The following is a 16,997-nucleotide window of genomic DNA, read 5'->3' as shown; positions in this document are numbered from 1 at the left end:
CTGTGATCATTGTTCAAATGATCAGAGAAAGTGGTGATTGTTGTCATCGATCGGGGATAGAATAGGTAGGTAATGACTGTGGTGCTATGAGGCAGGGATAGAATAATGAGTGACACATCAAAAATACAAAGTTAGTAATGGGGATCACACGTTCCCCCCCTCTCTTGCATGAGGACACAGTGGGACCGCATGACAGCTGCAACTTTTGGTTGGAGTAGGAGGAGTGGGCAGGAGGGTATGCTCAGTGTGGTGTTGAGAGAACTATGCAACGCAGGGGAACCAAGCAGATAAGTACTCAATGCTGAATGGGGGCATGCTCTGCTCGTTGTGATGTGACTGATCAGGCAACGGGGATGAATGAAGTTGAGGATGGCTCTAATACTGTGTGAGAGGATTAATTATTGGGATTAAAACCCTAGCTAATTCCCTCTACCTATATAGAGAGATATATTGAGTATATGAAATATTACAAATAGAACTCTGTATCTGCATAACCTTTTAACCTTCTGGATGACTGCACTTGGATAAGGATGCCATGAATTGCATTTGTTTTTCCCTTATGGAAGTGGCAATGCCAGGATGAATGAATTTTCAAATAATTAACCATATAACTAAATTATAATAGCTATTATCAATATGCAATTCATATTTTGACAATTGGAATCTATGTATGCAAATGAAGCCAATTATTTTACTCTTCAGAAATTCTCACTAAATTGTGAAATGCATCAAATTGATTCCCACTAGCAATAGCAATGACGTCAAAGTTTGCATACATAGCTATATGATACTCATATTTAGGCTATATGTAAGGGCACCCAATAAATTTTCAGTTAGAAATACAACATAGTAAGAGATATTTTTTCTTAATTTAATTTATCTGGTCATGGTAAAGTTTATTTGTTCTTTGAGCAATGATACGCACAAGGAAAAATATCAAGGAAATGCTCAAGGATAGACACATAAATTCATGGCCCACCATTCCACTTTTTGTGGGTCCCATCATTTTGTGTGTGAGTATTTCCTTGAGATTCTTTCCTTAAGCATATCATTTTTCTTGTTCTTTAGTCTTAATGAAGTGTCTAAGTTATATAATTAATGATATAGGATTCTCAATGGTTAATAAGCATCTGAATCACTGTATCTTGTTCCTCCTAATCATGTATCATACACGCTTTTTTAATCTTCATCCATATGTCAGTGTACTGTATACCATTTTCTTCTGCTTGGTTTTCTAAATATGTTTCTATTTATCAAATCAAGATGTCTTTTTAATTTAAATGTTTATACTTACTTCAGGTTGAAAGTATTGTTCCAGGATCTTTGGCTTCATTCACTGAAAAACCTGTCATTCTGGTTGTCAATAAGGCTGATGGGGATGAGGAGGTTATAATTTATCTACTGTTATTAATACGTTTACTTATCTTGCTTGTAGTGTCATTCATCTCTTTTTCAGTTTATGTTAACCTTATTTTTTTGGTTTTAGTATTATTTTTGTTGTAAAGTTTAGATTCATTATTTTGGGTTGTGATTAATTAGGTCAAAGCTGCAGGAGATAATATTGTAGGGGTTGTACTTCTACAGGAGATGCCCCACCTTTCTCATCTTGGTGTCAGAGCTCGACAGGTGAATTTATAAATGCTATATGTAACTTGAGATAACTGAAAGATGTTTGTCTATGGCTAATTAAGTTGATATTTTCATCATTACCCTTTTGTAGGAACAAGTGGCATTTGTGACTTGTGAGGATGATGATAAAATAGCTTCCATAAGGAAATTTGAAGGAAAGTATGTTAGGTATGTTCATTGAACTCTTGTGTTGTCGAATTAATGAGAGATTTCTTTTGGGTACTTTTATTGATTTTTTTATTCGCTTTAATTTTGACAATCTAATTCCCCTGATTAAATTTGTTTCTTATTGTGAAGTTTTCAATATCCCTCTCTCTTATGTTAACGATATGTTCCTTCTCCTCTAATTTCAAAAAATTGTGGAAGTGTTTATCATTTTAGTTAAATTACCAAGGGCACCCTTGTGCAACTCCTAAAGGTATGCAGTACCTTCAGTAGTTTGTCTAGTTGATAGCAGTTAAGATTTCATATTGTTAACTATTTTAATTGGACGCCTGTTTTAAAGAGTTGGTTGATTTTTTTAGAACATAAGCAGAAAGGTTGGTAGACTAATATTATGTAGGGAAGAAGATTGGAGAGGTATTGGGACTTTTTGCCTGCTTCTGACTCTTTTTCTTTGCTTCTGCTCACATTTGACTGGAAGCGCTGGAGAGGGTTTTGGTGCTCTTTCATTTTTGCTCAGTCTACCTCTCTTTACGATTAATAAGAGGACTGTTACTCTAGACATGCCTTTCTCTTTCCTTTTCCACCAAAGTCAGGACCGGACCCTTCCCTCCTTGTAGACATAGTGTAAGTGAGGTTTCCTGAGTCTTGTAAAACAATTGGGTCTTGTATGAATTTTTTCCCAGACATAATTTAGCAAATAAAGAGAAACAAAATGATTTCCTATTAAGTTCTTGTCTTTTATGTTAGTACTATATAAATTTAGTAAATCTCCTTGGACATTTCTGGATGTTAATTGCATTGATGAGAGCACAGATTGAATAAGTTCAAAGTTTGCATTATGGAGAGAAGCTTCATAAACTAAAGGTTTTAGGTTAAAGCTAAAACAGAATATATGACAGGTAGCTTCAACACTAAAAGAAGTTGAGAGGATAGTTTAAACTCAATATATGGATAATTTTTTTTTTTTTGCCAGAGTTAAGGTATTGTGTATTATTATTCAACGAGGAGGATTATCTTGTTTATATTATTCAAAAAGAACGATATGTTTGGATGAAGATATAATTAATTTGATAAAGAGAGAGGTTAGGCTAAGGATTTTTTTAATTAAGTGCATTAGATGTCCCATGGGTTCAAATTAAAGTTTTAGAGTTGGAGTCTGATTAATCATGCTTAGCCATAGCGTTGAACAAATTGGAAATATCATGTTAAAAAAGTTAGTGTTAGAAGAGATGATAATGTTATGAATATATGAGGTCAATATATAAGTAAAATGGAAAGCGCTGCTATCTTAGAAGCTATAATAGATGATAGAATGAGTGAAAACTTGTTAAGATGACATATATATGTTCAAAGATAACTAATGGATTAATTAATTTGAAATTGGCATGGAGGCATGGGCTGTGAAGGAAGACATTTCAATGATGGGATAAAATTTGCTACTCCAATCACGGTTGTTAAAATTGATGTCTGATTCAAGATCAAATGGATAAGAAATCTAAGTATTGGTCATGTTAGATTGACACTATTTAGAAGTTTACATTTTTCTGTTCAAATTGAAAATCTGAACTTAAGCGAATCAAAAATTTGATCTGTTTGGGAATTTTTTTTATCAGATAAGTCCAGTTTAGATTGAGTTGCAGAATAAAAGTTTTTGGTATGATTATGACTATTTTACATTAAGATTAACTTTCAACAACCCCAGTTTTAAAAACTTAATGCGGAAATTGTAGAATAGAATATGACAATTCAATTTACATTATTTTTTAGCACAAAAGTTTGGTCCTTGAAATTATAATTTAGTAGCAAAAATGAAAATTTATAATGTTTTGATGGAAATTTGGTTCAACTTGAACCAAATGGGTATTTTGGTGTTATTATTAGATCGATTTTCATAATCATTTTATTGAGGAGCTTGGTGCTTTTGGAAATTAGGGAAATCCAGAATACAGACCAAGGAGAGCTGTAGAGGTGAGAAGAGAAAGGTTTGGTAAGATGGCAGATTGGCTAGGTGTTAGGGAGAGCTTTTAGTACTTTGAACTGGAATGTGCATCTATAAACTAGGTTTGAGAAGTAGGTACTTGGAGCCATATATATGTGCCTGTCGAAACATGTTCAATCAGTACCTAAACATGGTTCGAGTATTTTAACGGGTAGGATTGTGTGGATGAACACCCAGCCTGCTAGTTTCTGTGTTTGTCTATAGGTACACTAGTTTAATTTTACTACATCATTGGTTAGTTAACTCATTTTTTGATGTTACCGTCTCAAATTTACAGGTTGGAAGCTTCATCTGCTCGTGTTGAATTGTTTCCAGCATCTAGAGATACAGAGGATTTGCCTCATGAAAGATTGAGTATTTCAAGTTCATCAAAAAATGAACTTCCAGCTAATAACTTGTCCATTTTGGATATTCCTAATGCGCCATACTTAAGTGAGGTATTACTTATATCTGATACACTTGTTAAATCTTGTCTCAGCCATTCTTTATGGTTGCTAGTCTCAAGATTTATCTCTGTCCTATTTTACCACCAATGCTCCCCTAATGGCATTTATTAATGTCAACTGGTTAAACAGAATTCTTCAGATCGAACTGATCGAACTGTGAGTTCACTAGAAGTTTCAGAGGCCACAGCTGAATCTTCTGGTGCAAAAGCTGCTGCTTGTGGTCTCCTTGTGTCTGTATCAAATAGCTCTGAGAAGGGTAACATATTATTTCATATACTGAATGTGGCATTATTTTGTTTTTATTCTCCAGGAAGCCCCCTCGGTAAATATAAAATACCATCTGAACTGTATACATTTCTCCTTTGAAGTCTTTCCTAGGACTTTTAAATACACAAATAATTTATCTATGAAAACATCTTTGTTTAGGTTCTCTTTGAACCTACATAATAAAAATCTTAATATGCCTTCAGTCAGCCTTTCTGAGTGTAATAAATTGTTGATCCATATCTAATATTTAGATATGAAGGGAGCTTTGGCGCAACGGTAAAGTTGTTGCTTTGTGACCAAAAGGTCACGAGTTCGAATCCTGGAAACAGCCTCTTGCAAAAAGTAGGGTAAGGTAGCGTACAATGGATCCTTCCTCGGGATCCCGCATAGCGGAAGCTTCGTGCACCGGACTGCCTTTTTATATTATATATATAATATATATATAATATTTAGATATTTGCTCTCTTTTGATTGTGACATTTGGTGCCAGTTTACAGTGATCAAGGGGTTCCTGCTTCATTCAGGGTTCCTTCAGGTGCAGTGATTCCTTTTGGATCTATGGAGTTAGCTATAGAAAAAAGTGGTTCAACCAAATCTTTTCTATCACTCGTAGAACAATTAGAGACTGCCAATCTTGAAAATGGAGAAGTTGACGGTTTATGCTCTGAGCTCCACTCATTGATTTCTTCCCAACGTCCATCTGAAGAGACACTGGAAGCCATTGGGAAAATTCTCCCAACCAATACACGTTTTATTGTAAGATCTAGTGCCAATGTTGAGGACTTGGCTGGAATGTCTGCAGCTGGTTTGTACGAGTCCGTGCCAAATGTCAGCCTATCAACCCCAGATGTCTTTGGAGCAGCTGTTGCTCGAGTATGGGCTTCTCTTTACACTAGAAGATCAGTTTTAAGCCGTCGGGCAGCTGGTATTCCTCAAAAGAATGCATTGATGGCAGTTCTGGTGCAGGAGATGTTGTTCCCAGATCTCTCTTTTGTGCTTCACACAGTAAGCCCTACTGATCATGATGCTCAGCTGGTTGAAGCAGAGATAGCTCCTGGTCTTGGAGAAACTCTTGCCTCTGGAACTCGTGGCACCCCATGGAGGCTTTCATCAGGGAAGTTCGATGGAAGAGTAAACACCTTGGCTTTTGCCAACTTCAGCGAAGAGCTATTGGTGCTTAGTTCTGGCCCAGCAGATGGAGAAGTTATTCGTTTGACTGTAGATTATAGTAAGAAGCCATTGACCATCGATCCCATTTTCAGGAGGCAGCTTGGTCAGCGTCTATCCACAATCGGTTTCTTTCTGGAACAGAAATTTGGATGCCCTCAGGATGTTGAAGGGTGTGTGGTTGGCAAAGACATCTTCATTGTTCAAACAAGGCCCCAACCTTAACCAGAGTTACATCTTGTATCTTGTTTCATCTATGATGTTGATCTTGAAGATAAGGAATCCAGGTGCTTCAAGGCTAGAGCTGTGCTAGAACAAGTCTAATCGCTAAGTTTGAAACTGGACGAAGCCAGAGGGAAGGACAACCAACCATTTTATCCGCAGGGGCAAAATTTCAGTATCATATTATCTACGTTGATGGTCACATCGCCAAATGGTGCAAATTTTCTTGCGTATGAGTTTTACAAATAAATACCCACGGATGACGCTTACATATAGCGATATACTGATTCGTATAATTCAGAAGGTCAAGGAGTCAGGTTTGAATCGTTTGGTTGTTTAATATTTGATCGTGTAGTATTACCATGAAATATGGCATTTATTCGTCGAGTTCATTTCAAACCATAGCAATTCGTTTTAATTGTTCGAAGAATATAAGGATAGTGACAACAAAATAGTAAAACGTTCAATCTCCAGCAATCAGGCTCCTCTAGGAGTTTCTTAGCAGAATATGAAGTCGTTAAGATCATAAATTGCTGCTCGAGCATCAACCTAAACAAGGAATTCAAGATTCTTGTCATTAATGCTTTACTTATATATATATAATGAATGATACGCACACACCTAATATTTTTTTTCATTTCTTAGATGTTATATCCTAAATTCTAAATCCTAAGTTTAAAAAAAAATTACACTATGTGTGGAACATAAGATGAGCATCATATCAAAGTTTAATTATATATGAAGTTGGAGTGAGTTGTGCATGGGGAGTCGGGCAACATAACATTACCTTCTCTATATATATTATGTTTCATTTGAAAGCAATGTGATGCATTGAAACAGATTAAAGGATGTATCATCTATAGGGTCTAACTATCATTTATCGTAAGACACAAATTGAAATTGATACAATAGCTAATAATCTATTGCAAGAGACATTGTATCTCTTATTTATTATAAGAGTTCTTGTAATTACGGAATGATCTTCTATATGAGTGGATAACAACCTTAGTTTCTTTTCAATGAGGAAGAGAGGAGAAGATGAAACTTAATCTAGCAAGATGCCTAAATTTCATTTCTTCCATTATATATCTTGGCCATCTTCCAGGGATCATTTACCTTAAAGTCATAAATCATTAATAGCTTATTAACGTTAATGAATCGGATTAACCGAATTATATATTAAATTCAGATTCAATTAATTTAAATTTTCTTTTACGCGTGAGTATTATATCACTTAATTGATATTTAAATTTTTTAATGGTAAATCATTGTGCATGTATTATTAATCACATATTAGCCTATGACTTAAACCCTTTGTCACTTTCAATTTTTTTTTGGTTAAAGGCGCTCGTGGAATGCATGATGAATTATTTAACAGTATAAGCAACTATTTTTTATTTATTTTGGTGTAGTCCATATCCTACCCTCCATGCTTTGGTGTCTGTCCATGTTTCATGTGAGCCAACAATACAATCATGACTTCTTAGTTTTCGACATGTTGGAGGTTTAAAATCAAAGGTTATGATTTAACTTTTTTACGACCAGAAGTAGAAGTTTTAAAATGTAAAAGACACCTACAAGGAGAAGTTTATGTAGAAAGAGCGAGCTTTAGAGAAAGGTTAAGATGTTTGAGGTAACTAGTTGAGATGATGTGTCAATAGTCGATTAAAGCTCTAAAAAGGGGTCATAGTAGAGAAAGAAGGGGCACCTTGCATGGGGCATGGTAGGACATCTTCTTAAGTTTTTTAAATATCTGCATATTGAAAGGGTGCTTGGTTGTATGAAATATGAAAAGAATGAGAATGAAAATAAAAAAAGAATAAGAATAAAGAATGAGCATGAAAATAGAAATAAGAATAAGAATAAGAATAAGAATAAGAATGATAGAAGTGGAAAATATGAATGGAAGGATTTTCATTCCCTCATTTTGGTGAGTAATAGTTTATTTTCATATTTGAGGGATTGAATCCATGACATCCATCATTAATTTCTCAAATCAAGCATTAATTTTTCATTCCTCATTCTCATACCATCCAACCAAGTACTTTAGTTCAGTAAATTAATGAATGAATTTTTTTTAATGAGTGGTTGATTTAAAAATATTGGGGTGATGAATCATTTGCTGGGAACATTTTCTGATTTAGCTTGATGGGCGGAGGATAATTTTTATGGGTTATGTAAAGATTAATTGGTATAAATCAAATATATGATATTAATTAAAATAAATAAAAGGGCCATGCTAGTGTTTGATAGAAGAGTAATAAAAAAAAAAACAAAAGTGGCAGGTGAAATTGAGCACATGAAAGGACTGAAGTTATTGCAGTTTTAATAATATACTTAGGACGCCCTCAAAATTATCCTAAGGTTGTAGCAATTATTGTTAAGGATATTTGTTATATATATATAAAGGATATTGTTAATCGAATTTATGTTTTCCAAAGTTATAGTTTCTTAAAACTATCTATCAAAGAAAATATAATTAAATATATGTTTTTGAGGTTCACTCATATTAGAGTTGAAATTTATTTGAGGCTTTGATTTTGCCTAAATAGATGATCTAAAAGGATCGATTTAAGATCTTATCCAATATTCACTCACAATAGTTGATAAGATTTATCGACATCTAATGGACTTGGATATGGATCCTTGACCATTTAACAACTAATGGACTTGGATCGATCGACTTTAAACACATGTTGATGTCAAGGTGGTTTGTGAATTTATTTATGTTGGAATTTTGTCGATGTTGATTCTTCAAAGTGCTAGAGGATGTCAAGCCTCTAGACATAATCAAATGATATGTGAATTGATATTGATTGAACTTACGCCAATGTTGACCCTTTGATGGATCAACGATTAGGTGGTCAAGCCGCCAACAAAAGAAGATGATCGATGAAGTTACTATCATTTATTTGTCAATATCAATCCTTCAACCATTCGTCAAGATGCTTGAGAGGATCAAACTACTAAATGTAAGAATATGTCTTATTGATCTTTGAAAATGTAATTTGAATTTTGCATTTGATTTAGTTGATTTGAACAAAAACTATGATGAGTTAAATATAATTATTACAAGATGAGTTAAATTGGAGACTATACAATTTGATTAAAGATTAGACATTTTAAAATATTAAAGATTATTATTATTTAATTTCCTTCTTTAAAGGATAAAATAGTATTTTATCTTTGAACCTTTAAAAATTAATTTTGGTGGAGTTGAAAATTAAATTATGTTAATATTTTTTTTTACATTAAAAATAATTTTAAAGTTTATTAGTACTTTTGTCTAGTTATTTTTATATAAAAAATAAATATTGTCATGATTTTTTTTTTAGCCCCGGGACCAATCTCTTGGTCCATATTTTTGTTGACCCAGGGCTGGACCATATGGAATTACGGTTGGATCTTGGTGGTGATTCGACTGCAATTGATTGCAATCCTTTCTTGAGTTCATCATCCCCCAGGTTATAATTTGGGTCGGGGTTGATGCCCAGAGGTCGCTAGAAGGCCGTCGGTGGTGGGCAAGTGACCAGGTGTTGGTCGTCGAACGGGGGGTGACTTTCGAACGGCCTCTGGCTACCCGTTCATACTCAAACTATAATCTGGAAAAACTGTGAACTCAATAAAATATCGCAATCAATTGCGATCGGATCATCGTCACGATCCGATCATAATTCCTTGTAGTCCATCCTCTAATCCATAAAAATGTGGACCCGAAGATTTTCTCTTTTTAGTCTCACATCTTAACATTAGTAATATCGTTAATAAAGATATTTTTATAAATGTCTTAAGCCGATAATATTAGAAAATGAATCCCTCTCGACTTTTTGACTGAGATGAAGTGTTTTATTTTATATAAAACATTAAATTAATTTTTATGAGGGTTTACATATATTCATGTTTTATATTATACCTGAAACGTGTGATGACTAAGTATATATTATATATATTTCACATTATTGATTTGTTAAATTTTTATGGTTTTACTGATTTTAAAATGTTAAAAGAGTTAAAAACCAACCTCTCCTTCTAAAATCATTATATTGAATTTACAAAATGATAAAAAGCGCATTTTATGGTTGAACAAATTTTCTATATATATTAATTTTATGAATTTTTGTTAAATTCCATAATTTTTAAATAAAATTATATTCTAACATTATTTATAAAAATATGTTTTTTTTTATATTTTATGGAGTTTTAAAATATAATATAATGCACTTATGGAAAACAAAAGTGAAAGATATTTATAAAAACAAACAAGTAGAGGAGTAAACGAGTAAAAAAAACTAAATAGAAATTCTGATTTTGTCTTGTAATTTGTTGCTTTTTATAAATGCACTTTTAACATCTTCATTTACCCTTTATAAATTTGATATATTATCAAAATACCCTCACTTTTAGAAATGGTAAGTTGTATTACAACAAATGCTAAGATTCAAGGAGAAAATTGAATTATAAATTAGCTCACGCTCGATAAATTCAAGTTTTTAAAAAATATTTTAGGTCAAAATTTTTAAAAACTATGAGCTTTTTTATTTCTTAAATTTAACACGAGGAGTTTCTGACATCAAAAAATTCAAAATTTGAATTTACATAGTGCATGTTAAAATTTGACATTTATTAGTATATATTAACTATTTTAATTATTTGTAAATCAACTTACGAGATTATACATTTTTTTTTAGATTTTTAATTTTGACACGAATCTTAACATAAGTCTTTGGCTTAAGAAGGAGCAAATTGAAGAATACGAATAAATATAAAATTTAATTGGTTTCCGATCGGGTTGATATTTTCAGAATTAACTAAAAAAAATCAAACTTGCATCTTCAACATCATGAAACGTTAACGACTCAGGGATATTTAAGCAATAAATTCAAAGTAGAAGGGTTGAAGTGATAATTTTAAAACTCTGGAGGACATTGCAGAAAATACTTCCAACTAAATGGGTCAAAATGAAATTTTCCTAGGATAGATATGCGAAGGGTAAAAGTAAAATACACAACCCAAACGAAGCGAGAGAGAGGGAAGAGAGAGAGAGAGCGAGAAGCGAGAGAGAGAAGGAAACGAACGGGAATAAAGGAAGCATTGGAGCCACGCATTTGGAATTGCAGAGAAGTAGTAGGAAGAACGCCAAGGATTCATGGCTAAAGAGATGGAGATTGAAACTTCCTGTGCCCTATGTTCTCCATTGACGAATGACGATCCTCGTCGTCGTTGAATCGATTAATCCTACGGAAGAGCTGGTTCTTTCTTCCTTCTTATATCCCTCTTCTTTTTGATGGATACCTTCCTTTCTCGCCCCCTTTCTGTAAAAGGGTTACCTTTTTTTGTAAAGAATAGTTTCGTTGTGTTCTTCTCGTTGTCGATTTTTTTAATGATCTTTCCCTGAAGATTTTGTTTTTATTCCATCTTATCCGTTTTGCAATCAAAATTTTGTCTAATCCAGCTACTTGTAGGTATAGGTAGATATACTCGTCTTTATTGCTTTCCTTATTGTTGTTGCTCCTTGTTTCCTTCTTATTTCCATTTACAATTCCTCAAGATTGCCTTTTTGCCCCTTCCCCTTTCGTCTTGAATCGGTTTCTCGTCTTGGGGAGCAGAGGGAGAAGTTTGACGGTGAGGGTATTGGATTGCTCAGATAGAAGAGGTCAAAAAGTGGTGTTTTAATCTGGGGCTCGACGGATCCGCCTACTCGATTCGTTTGGTTCAGCTGTCTGGCTGCTCTGGAGTGCATATTGGAAGTGATCAGGGCCCTGCCGATGGGGTCCTGCTTGTCGGCCGATGGGCAGAGAGGTGGCTCAAGCCCGTCGTCCCCGGCTTCGGGGACCAGGCGACAACGGGGTCGCTTCAGGAGGTTGACACAGACATCGCTAGAGGAGGACGACGAGCTCTGCAGGATCCCCGGGAGGAAGTTTCGAAATGGCTCCGCCAGCACCGCCTCGCTATTCACCCAGCAGGGCAAGAAGGGGACTAACCAGGACGCCATGATCGTTTGGGAGGTTTGTCGCATTCCATTTTACAGTCATTTTTCACTACTAAATTGAACTATTGGCCATGTGATCTCGATCCAGAAGTGCTTTTCTCTTTGTTTCTGAGATTATTATATGCTCTTCAAAATTTTACCTTCGACATGCAGAATTTTGGTGATAGGAGTGATACAGTCTTTTGTGGAGTTTTTGATGGCCATGGTCCTAATGGCCACACGGTGGCAAGGAAAGTAAGAGATATTCTCCCTTTGAATCTACGTGCCAGTTGGGAGCTAATCGTAGGAAATGATGAATCCAAACAGAACCATACCGACACCATGAATTCAAATGTAATTCCATCTCCAATCCCCATGGATGAATCCATAGCTTCTACTGGATTTGACGAGAAGGATAGACGTTCAAAATTCTCAAAAACAATGAAAGACTCGTTCCTGAAGGCTTTCAGAATAGTGGATAAGGAACTGAGATTGCATCCGGAGATTGATTGCTTCTATAGTGGGACAACAGCAGTCACTCTGGTTAAGCAGGTTGATAACTTCCCATATAATGTTCATGTTCAACTAATAAAACTGTCTATCAATTGTGGTTTAGCTGTAAACAATATCCAATATTTTCTTTGGTGAATGGTCTTTTGTCTTCTGTAGGCTCAAGATCTTGTCATTGGAAATGTTGGAGACTCAAGAGCAGTTTTGGGCACTAGAGATGAAAATAACTCCTTGATTGCCGTCCAACTGACTTTGGATCTAAAACCAAGTCTTCCTAGTATGTTTTCGTTATAAACCTTTTATCTTACTTCCAACAATGCTAATGTTGCATATTCATGCATCCTGGCATGTGTATCGTCATCATCCATTTTTGGCATAGGATCTTGGTGATGCCCCTTTTGGGATGCTAGAATAGGCAATACATATACTTCTGGCATTCCTAACTTACCATTGAATGTATGACTTATTTGGTATTCATACGTCACTAAGGTTCCTTTGTAAATGTTTGCTTTCAACCATTTTCATTTGAGAAGTTTTTAAGAGAAATATCATCCTCTCATATGATTATCTTTTGGTGGGAGTTTGGTCGGTCAGACTCTTAGAATAATAGGCAATGTGGTAAGTGAAAAGTATTTGGGACAATCTTGTCTACCCTTGACAAATCTTACTGCATTTTTAGTGCAAATTTGGGATGTCATGATACATGCAAGTGTTTAACTCATCTTACAATGCAGGTTCTTATATTTGATTATTTTTTCATGGCACTAGTTTCCTTTTGAACTCTACCCATGGCGAATAAATTCTATCATTCCAAGCTTGGATAAAGGGGGAGGGTTGCGTTAGGTTGCTAGCCTATGTTAAAACATAGACAAATATTATGTACGAATTCATCAAATTAGTTTCCTTTGCAGACTGCATAGTATTGAATGAGTAGTTCATAGATTAGAACTTGCGAAGCCTTGGTCCTTTAGAGGTGCACACTGTCATGAAATTCCATACCATGCCTTGTTTAGTATGTTATAACAAATATTACATACTAACAATTCAATTCACTACATAATATGTTTCTAAATTTTCTTAAACAGTTAAACATATTTGTATATGACTTATTTGATCGTAATAGTAAAAAAAATATTTTAAATAAATGCTAAAATATTTATCTTTTTATTGTTTGAAAGATCTTGCATATGTGTCATATAACATGTTATAAACATATTATTTAATTTGTTGAATTGGCATTTTGTTATTTCACAATTTTGATTTTTTATGTTTGTGTCCTCAAGGAAGTATAGGACTTCACATTTAAGCACTATTTCTAGTGTGTGTTCATTTTAACCATAAAGGAACACGCTGCGATCCTTTCACATTCATTTCATATTGCTTAAAGTGTGTTGGCTTGCAACTTTTTTGTTCTTTGTATTTCTAGAATTCATTGACTACCTTTGCAATAAGCTTTATCTGCATTATTGATGAGAAAAAGTTCATTTTACGATAAAGACAATTGCTAGTCCTCCCATGAGTTACCTTAAGTGGCAAGGTGAGGTATTCTGCTAAAGTATCATCGTCTAGTGTCTACGGTGTTCTGTTTCTGGCCATAGCATAATTCACTTCTGTGTATGATGTGTCTGGGATTTTATGGACAGTTTTTTGAACAGAGAATATGGGCAATGGCTGATATGTAAATTATCTTTTCATGCATCGCCACTTGGATAACTGTATAGCGATAGGTAAATGTTTGTGTCCCATTGAAGGTAAATATATGGAGTGATCTTATAAAAAACTTCTTCCTTTTTGACATTTTGTTAAGCTTGACAAAGCCAATTTACATATTAATTTCATTTTCAAAGTGTTACCCCTGAGTTCAGTCCAAATGCATGTTCATTGACTTCCTTTCCTTCTGAGAGCATGATAATCTGCATAGTGATTCTCTCTCATTATAAGGTTGATACGGGGATCTGTAACAAATTTCTTTTTGTAAAGAGGAAATATATCGAAGCTCTATGAGAAATTACAAGAATATGATTCCCTTTTTAAGTATTGTGTTTTGAATAGATAATGATGGAACAATATGGAATTATGGATCTAAAAGTTGAGCCAATTCATAAAAAATTTGAAGCTTCCCATTCTCGTTCCTTTAGTTATCCTTTATTCATTATGTTTTAACTTCTCTCTTTCTCGCTTACACACACACACACACACATCGTCTTGTTTCTCTTTATTCACTATGTTTCAACTTCTTACCCTCGCTTACACACACATATCTTGTTTCTACTTATCGAAGCCTTTTTTGATTCAAGGGGCAATTTTTGAATGAGTTTTCTGCACCGATGAAAGAAGTTTAAAATGATTTTGATGTTTGAATTTGCTAGTATATGTAATAACTGTGGACAGATACACTCAATGGTCTTGCTTCCCTTTGCATTTCTAATTACTTTCTATTATTGCAGTGATGCCTTACGATTAATTTTCTTCGAGAATATAATATTTTTCCTCTGCAGGGGAAGCTGAAAGAATTAGGCGTTGTAGAGGCCGTATCTTTGCTTTGAGGGATGAACCAGAGGTGGTTCGGGTATGGCTGCCCAATATCGATTCTCCAGGCTTGGCTATGGCACGGGCATTTGGAGATTTCTGTTTAAAGGATTTCGGTTTAATATCTGTGCCTGAAGTTTCTTACAGACGCATTACTGAAAAAGACGAGTTTATCGTGTTGGCCTCGGACGGGGTGAGATGTATTCAGTTCTGTTAACACACTCCTCATATTAGCTGACAGAAATGTACAAACTCAGCGTTGCATCCTTATGACTTTTTATAAATTTTTGTCAGGTTTGGGATGTTCTATCCAACAAAGAAGCGATACACATAGTTGCATCTGCTCCTACAAGGGCCTCCGCCGCTCGGTATCTCATTGAGTCAGCTGTACAAGCCTGGAAGTCCAAGTATCCAACTTCAAAAATTGATGATTGTGCTGCGGTTTGCCTCTTCCTTAATACTGACACATCCAACAACTCCACTCTCAGAGGTAGAGAAGCTGACGGGACACTGCATGAGGTCGAGGTTGTCGGTCATAAACAGGGTAAGGGCAAGGAAGCTCCTGAAAATTTGATCTAGCTCCTGAAACCCTATTAATGCCATCAAAGTCTATTACAGGGCAGAAACAACCGACAACAAGTGTGGCAACCATCAAGCATCATCTTTAATGACTCTCCACAGTTGGATGAAGAGCAGCCCGACTCTATTAGAATGCCCAGGTCTTTCTCTCTCTCTCTCGTTCGTTCTGAAATAGTTAAATATTAGTGTGTAGGATTGCATTCTTTGCGCAATTTCGGTTGCGGTTCGGTCACTGTGAGTTGTAAGTCTAGTGCCATGTCCTAGTTGTATTGGGGACTTGATGCCTCACTGTTCGGTATCCTGTATTCTACATTACCATGCGAGGAAGCACTTCGTCTATATCTATTCAAGAACTGTAAGCTGTGTGAAGGAGCTATGCCATATCCAAAAGCAGTAAAATGTACTGAATTTCCAACCGGTTCAACCGGAACCAGCCGAACAGTTCAACCTCCGGTCAGATACACAAAACACTGATCGACATCTATCAGATTGTGGATGGATGAGATTGTCACCTTGGATGTGTGGACTGTGACTCAACATTTATTGGCATCACATGCTCAAACTTTCCACCTTGTGGAGCTTATCCTTCTGCTTGCATTTGCATGTTTGTGGACCTACAAGTGAATTGAATCTATTTTAAATAGAAAAAAAGAAAAGAAAGAAAGGTGTAAAATACAAACAGGTTCATGATTTGGGGACAGTGTAGATGAATTTACTGTTCATGTTGCAGTTCTTGAATGGATATCTGTATATAAACAATTCCTGCCAACTTTATTTGATTTGAATATCTATGATATTATTAGATTGTAAAATATAATAGTGGAGAGTGGAGGCCGAAGTTTGATTTTCATTTTTTTTCCTGTCAATTTCTTTTAATCCTCTAGTGACTTTAGTGGTCTTGTGGAGTTTGTTTATCTAGTGAATTACTTTTAATTAAAATTGTTATGTGATTGGATTTTAGATAAAATTGTTAGATTTTTTTTTTTAAATTTATGTTTTTATTTTGTTGAAAAAAATTGATTTGCTCTTAACTTATAGATTTTTTTGTGGTTTTGGTGGCAATTGTTGCATAAATATTTTGTTCTTTTTAAATCCTAAATAATTCTCCTAAATTTCTGAATTTCATTTCACTTTGATCCTTTTATTTTTATTTTATAACTTTTAAAATATGATTTTTTGATCATTTTTAAATTTATAATTTATATAATAATTTTTAAAAACTTATGGTAGAATTTATGACATATCTTTATATACAATATCTTTCCCTTTTCCATCTTAGTGGGTGTTGATGCCTCTCTCTACAGAACAGTCAGTTGTGATGGACTCACTGATCCCGTTCATTCGGAATCTAAGTCAGATGAAGATCGATTATGATGTCGTTGACGTTGACGGAAGGAGATGGAGACTTCCTACGAGTACAGTACTTCATGAGTGGGTTCCTTGGATTGCTGACGAGGGGTGGACAGATGCGAAAAGGTGCGTGAGCGTACCTGCACAGGGAGAGGACACTCCTTTT

At 34.8% G+C, this 16,997-nt stretch overlaps 2 protein-coding genes across 4 annotated transcripts in view; both read left to right on the top strand.

Moving 5' to 3' along the window:
• Positions 1–6,294, top strand: part of LOC121985448 (phosphoglucan, water dikinase, chloroplastic-like) — a 33,019-nt gene extending 26,725 nt beyond the window's left edge. Inside the window, exons 14-19 of the mRNA XM_042538912.1 lie at positions 1,300–1,386; positions 1,540–1,626; positions 1,721–1,797; positions 4,071–4,230; positions 4,369–4,495; positions 4,997–6,294. Coding sequence (XP_042394846.1) covers positions 1,300–1,386; positions 1,540–1,626; positions 1,721–1,797; positions 4,071–4,230; positions 4,369–4,495; positions 4,997–5,898 — 1,440 coding nt within the window. The 3' untranslated portion in view covers positions 5,899–6,294. The remainder of the gene's footprint in view (positions 1–1,299; positions 1,387–1,539; positions 1,627–1,720; positions 1,798–4,070; positions 4,231–4,368; positions 4,496–4,996) is intronic.
• A 4,611-nt stretch (positions 6,295–10,905) lies between these two features.
• Positions 10,906–16,298, top strand: LOC121985446 (probable protein phosphatase 2C 33). 3 transcript variants are annotated; one of them, XM_042538910.1, is made up of 7 exons: positions 10,906–11,144; positions 11,502–11,900; positions 12,038–12,415; positions 12,533–12,650; positions 14,872–15,095; positions 15,197–15,446; positions 15,521–16,298. In XM_042538910.1, exons 2-7 carry the CDS (start codon positions 11,661–11,663, stop codon positions 15,568–15,570), a joined length of 1,260 nt encoding a protein of 419 aa, XP_042394844.1. In that variant the 5' UTR covers positions 10,906–11,144; positions 11,502–11,660; the 3' UTR covers positions 15,571–16,298. The 3 variants fall into 3 exon arrangements, with proteins under 3 accessions (XP_042394844.1, XP_042394845.1, XP_042394843.1); XM_042538911.1 differs by having other exon boundaries at positions 10,906–11,900; positions 12,038–12,118; positions 12,191–12,415; XM_042538909.1 differs by having other exon boundaries at positions 10,906–11,900.
• The last annotated feature ends 699 nt before the right edge of the window (positions 16,299–16,997 follow it).

The sequence above is a fragment of the Zingiber officinale genome, chromosome 5B, assembly GCF_018446385.1.
Source record: "Zingiber officinale cultivar Zhangliang chromosome 5B, Zo_v1.1, whole genome shotgun sequence".
NCBI classification, from domain to species: domain Eukaryota; kingdom Viridiplantae; phylum Streptophyta; class Magnoliopsida; order Zingiberales; family Zingiberaceae; genus Zingiber; species Zingiber officinale.
Note: the sequence above shows the minus strand (reverse complement) of the source record. Positions and strands in the feature narration are given on the sequence as shown.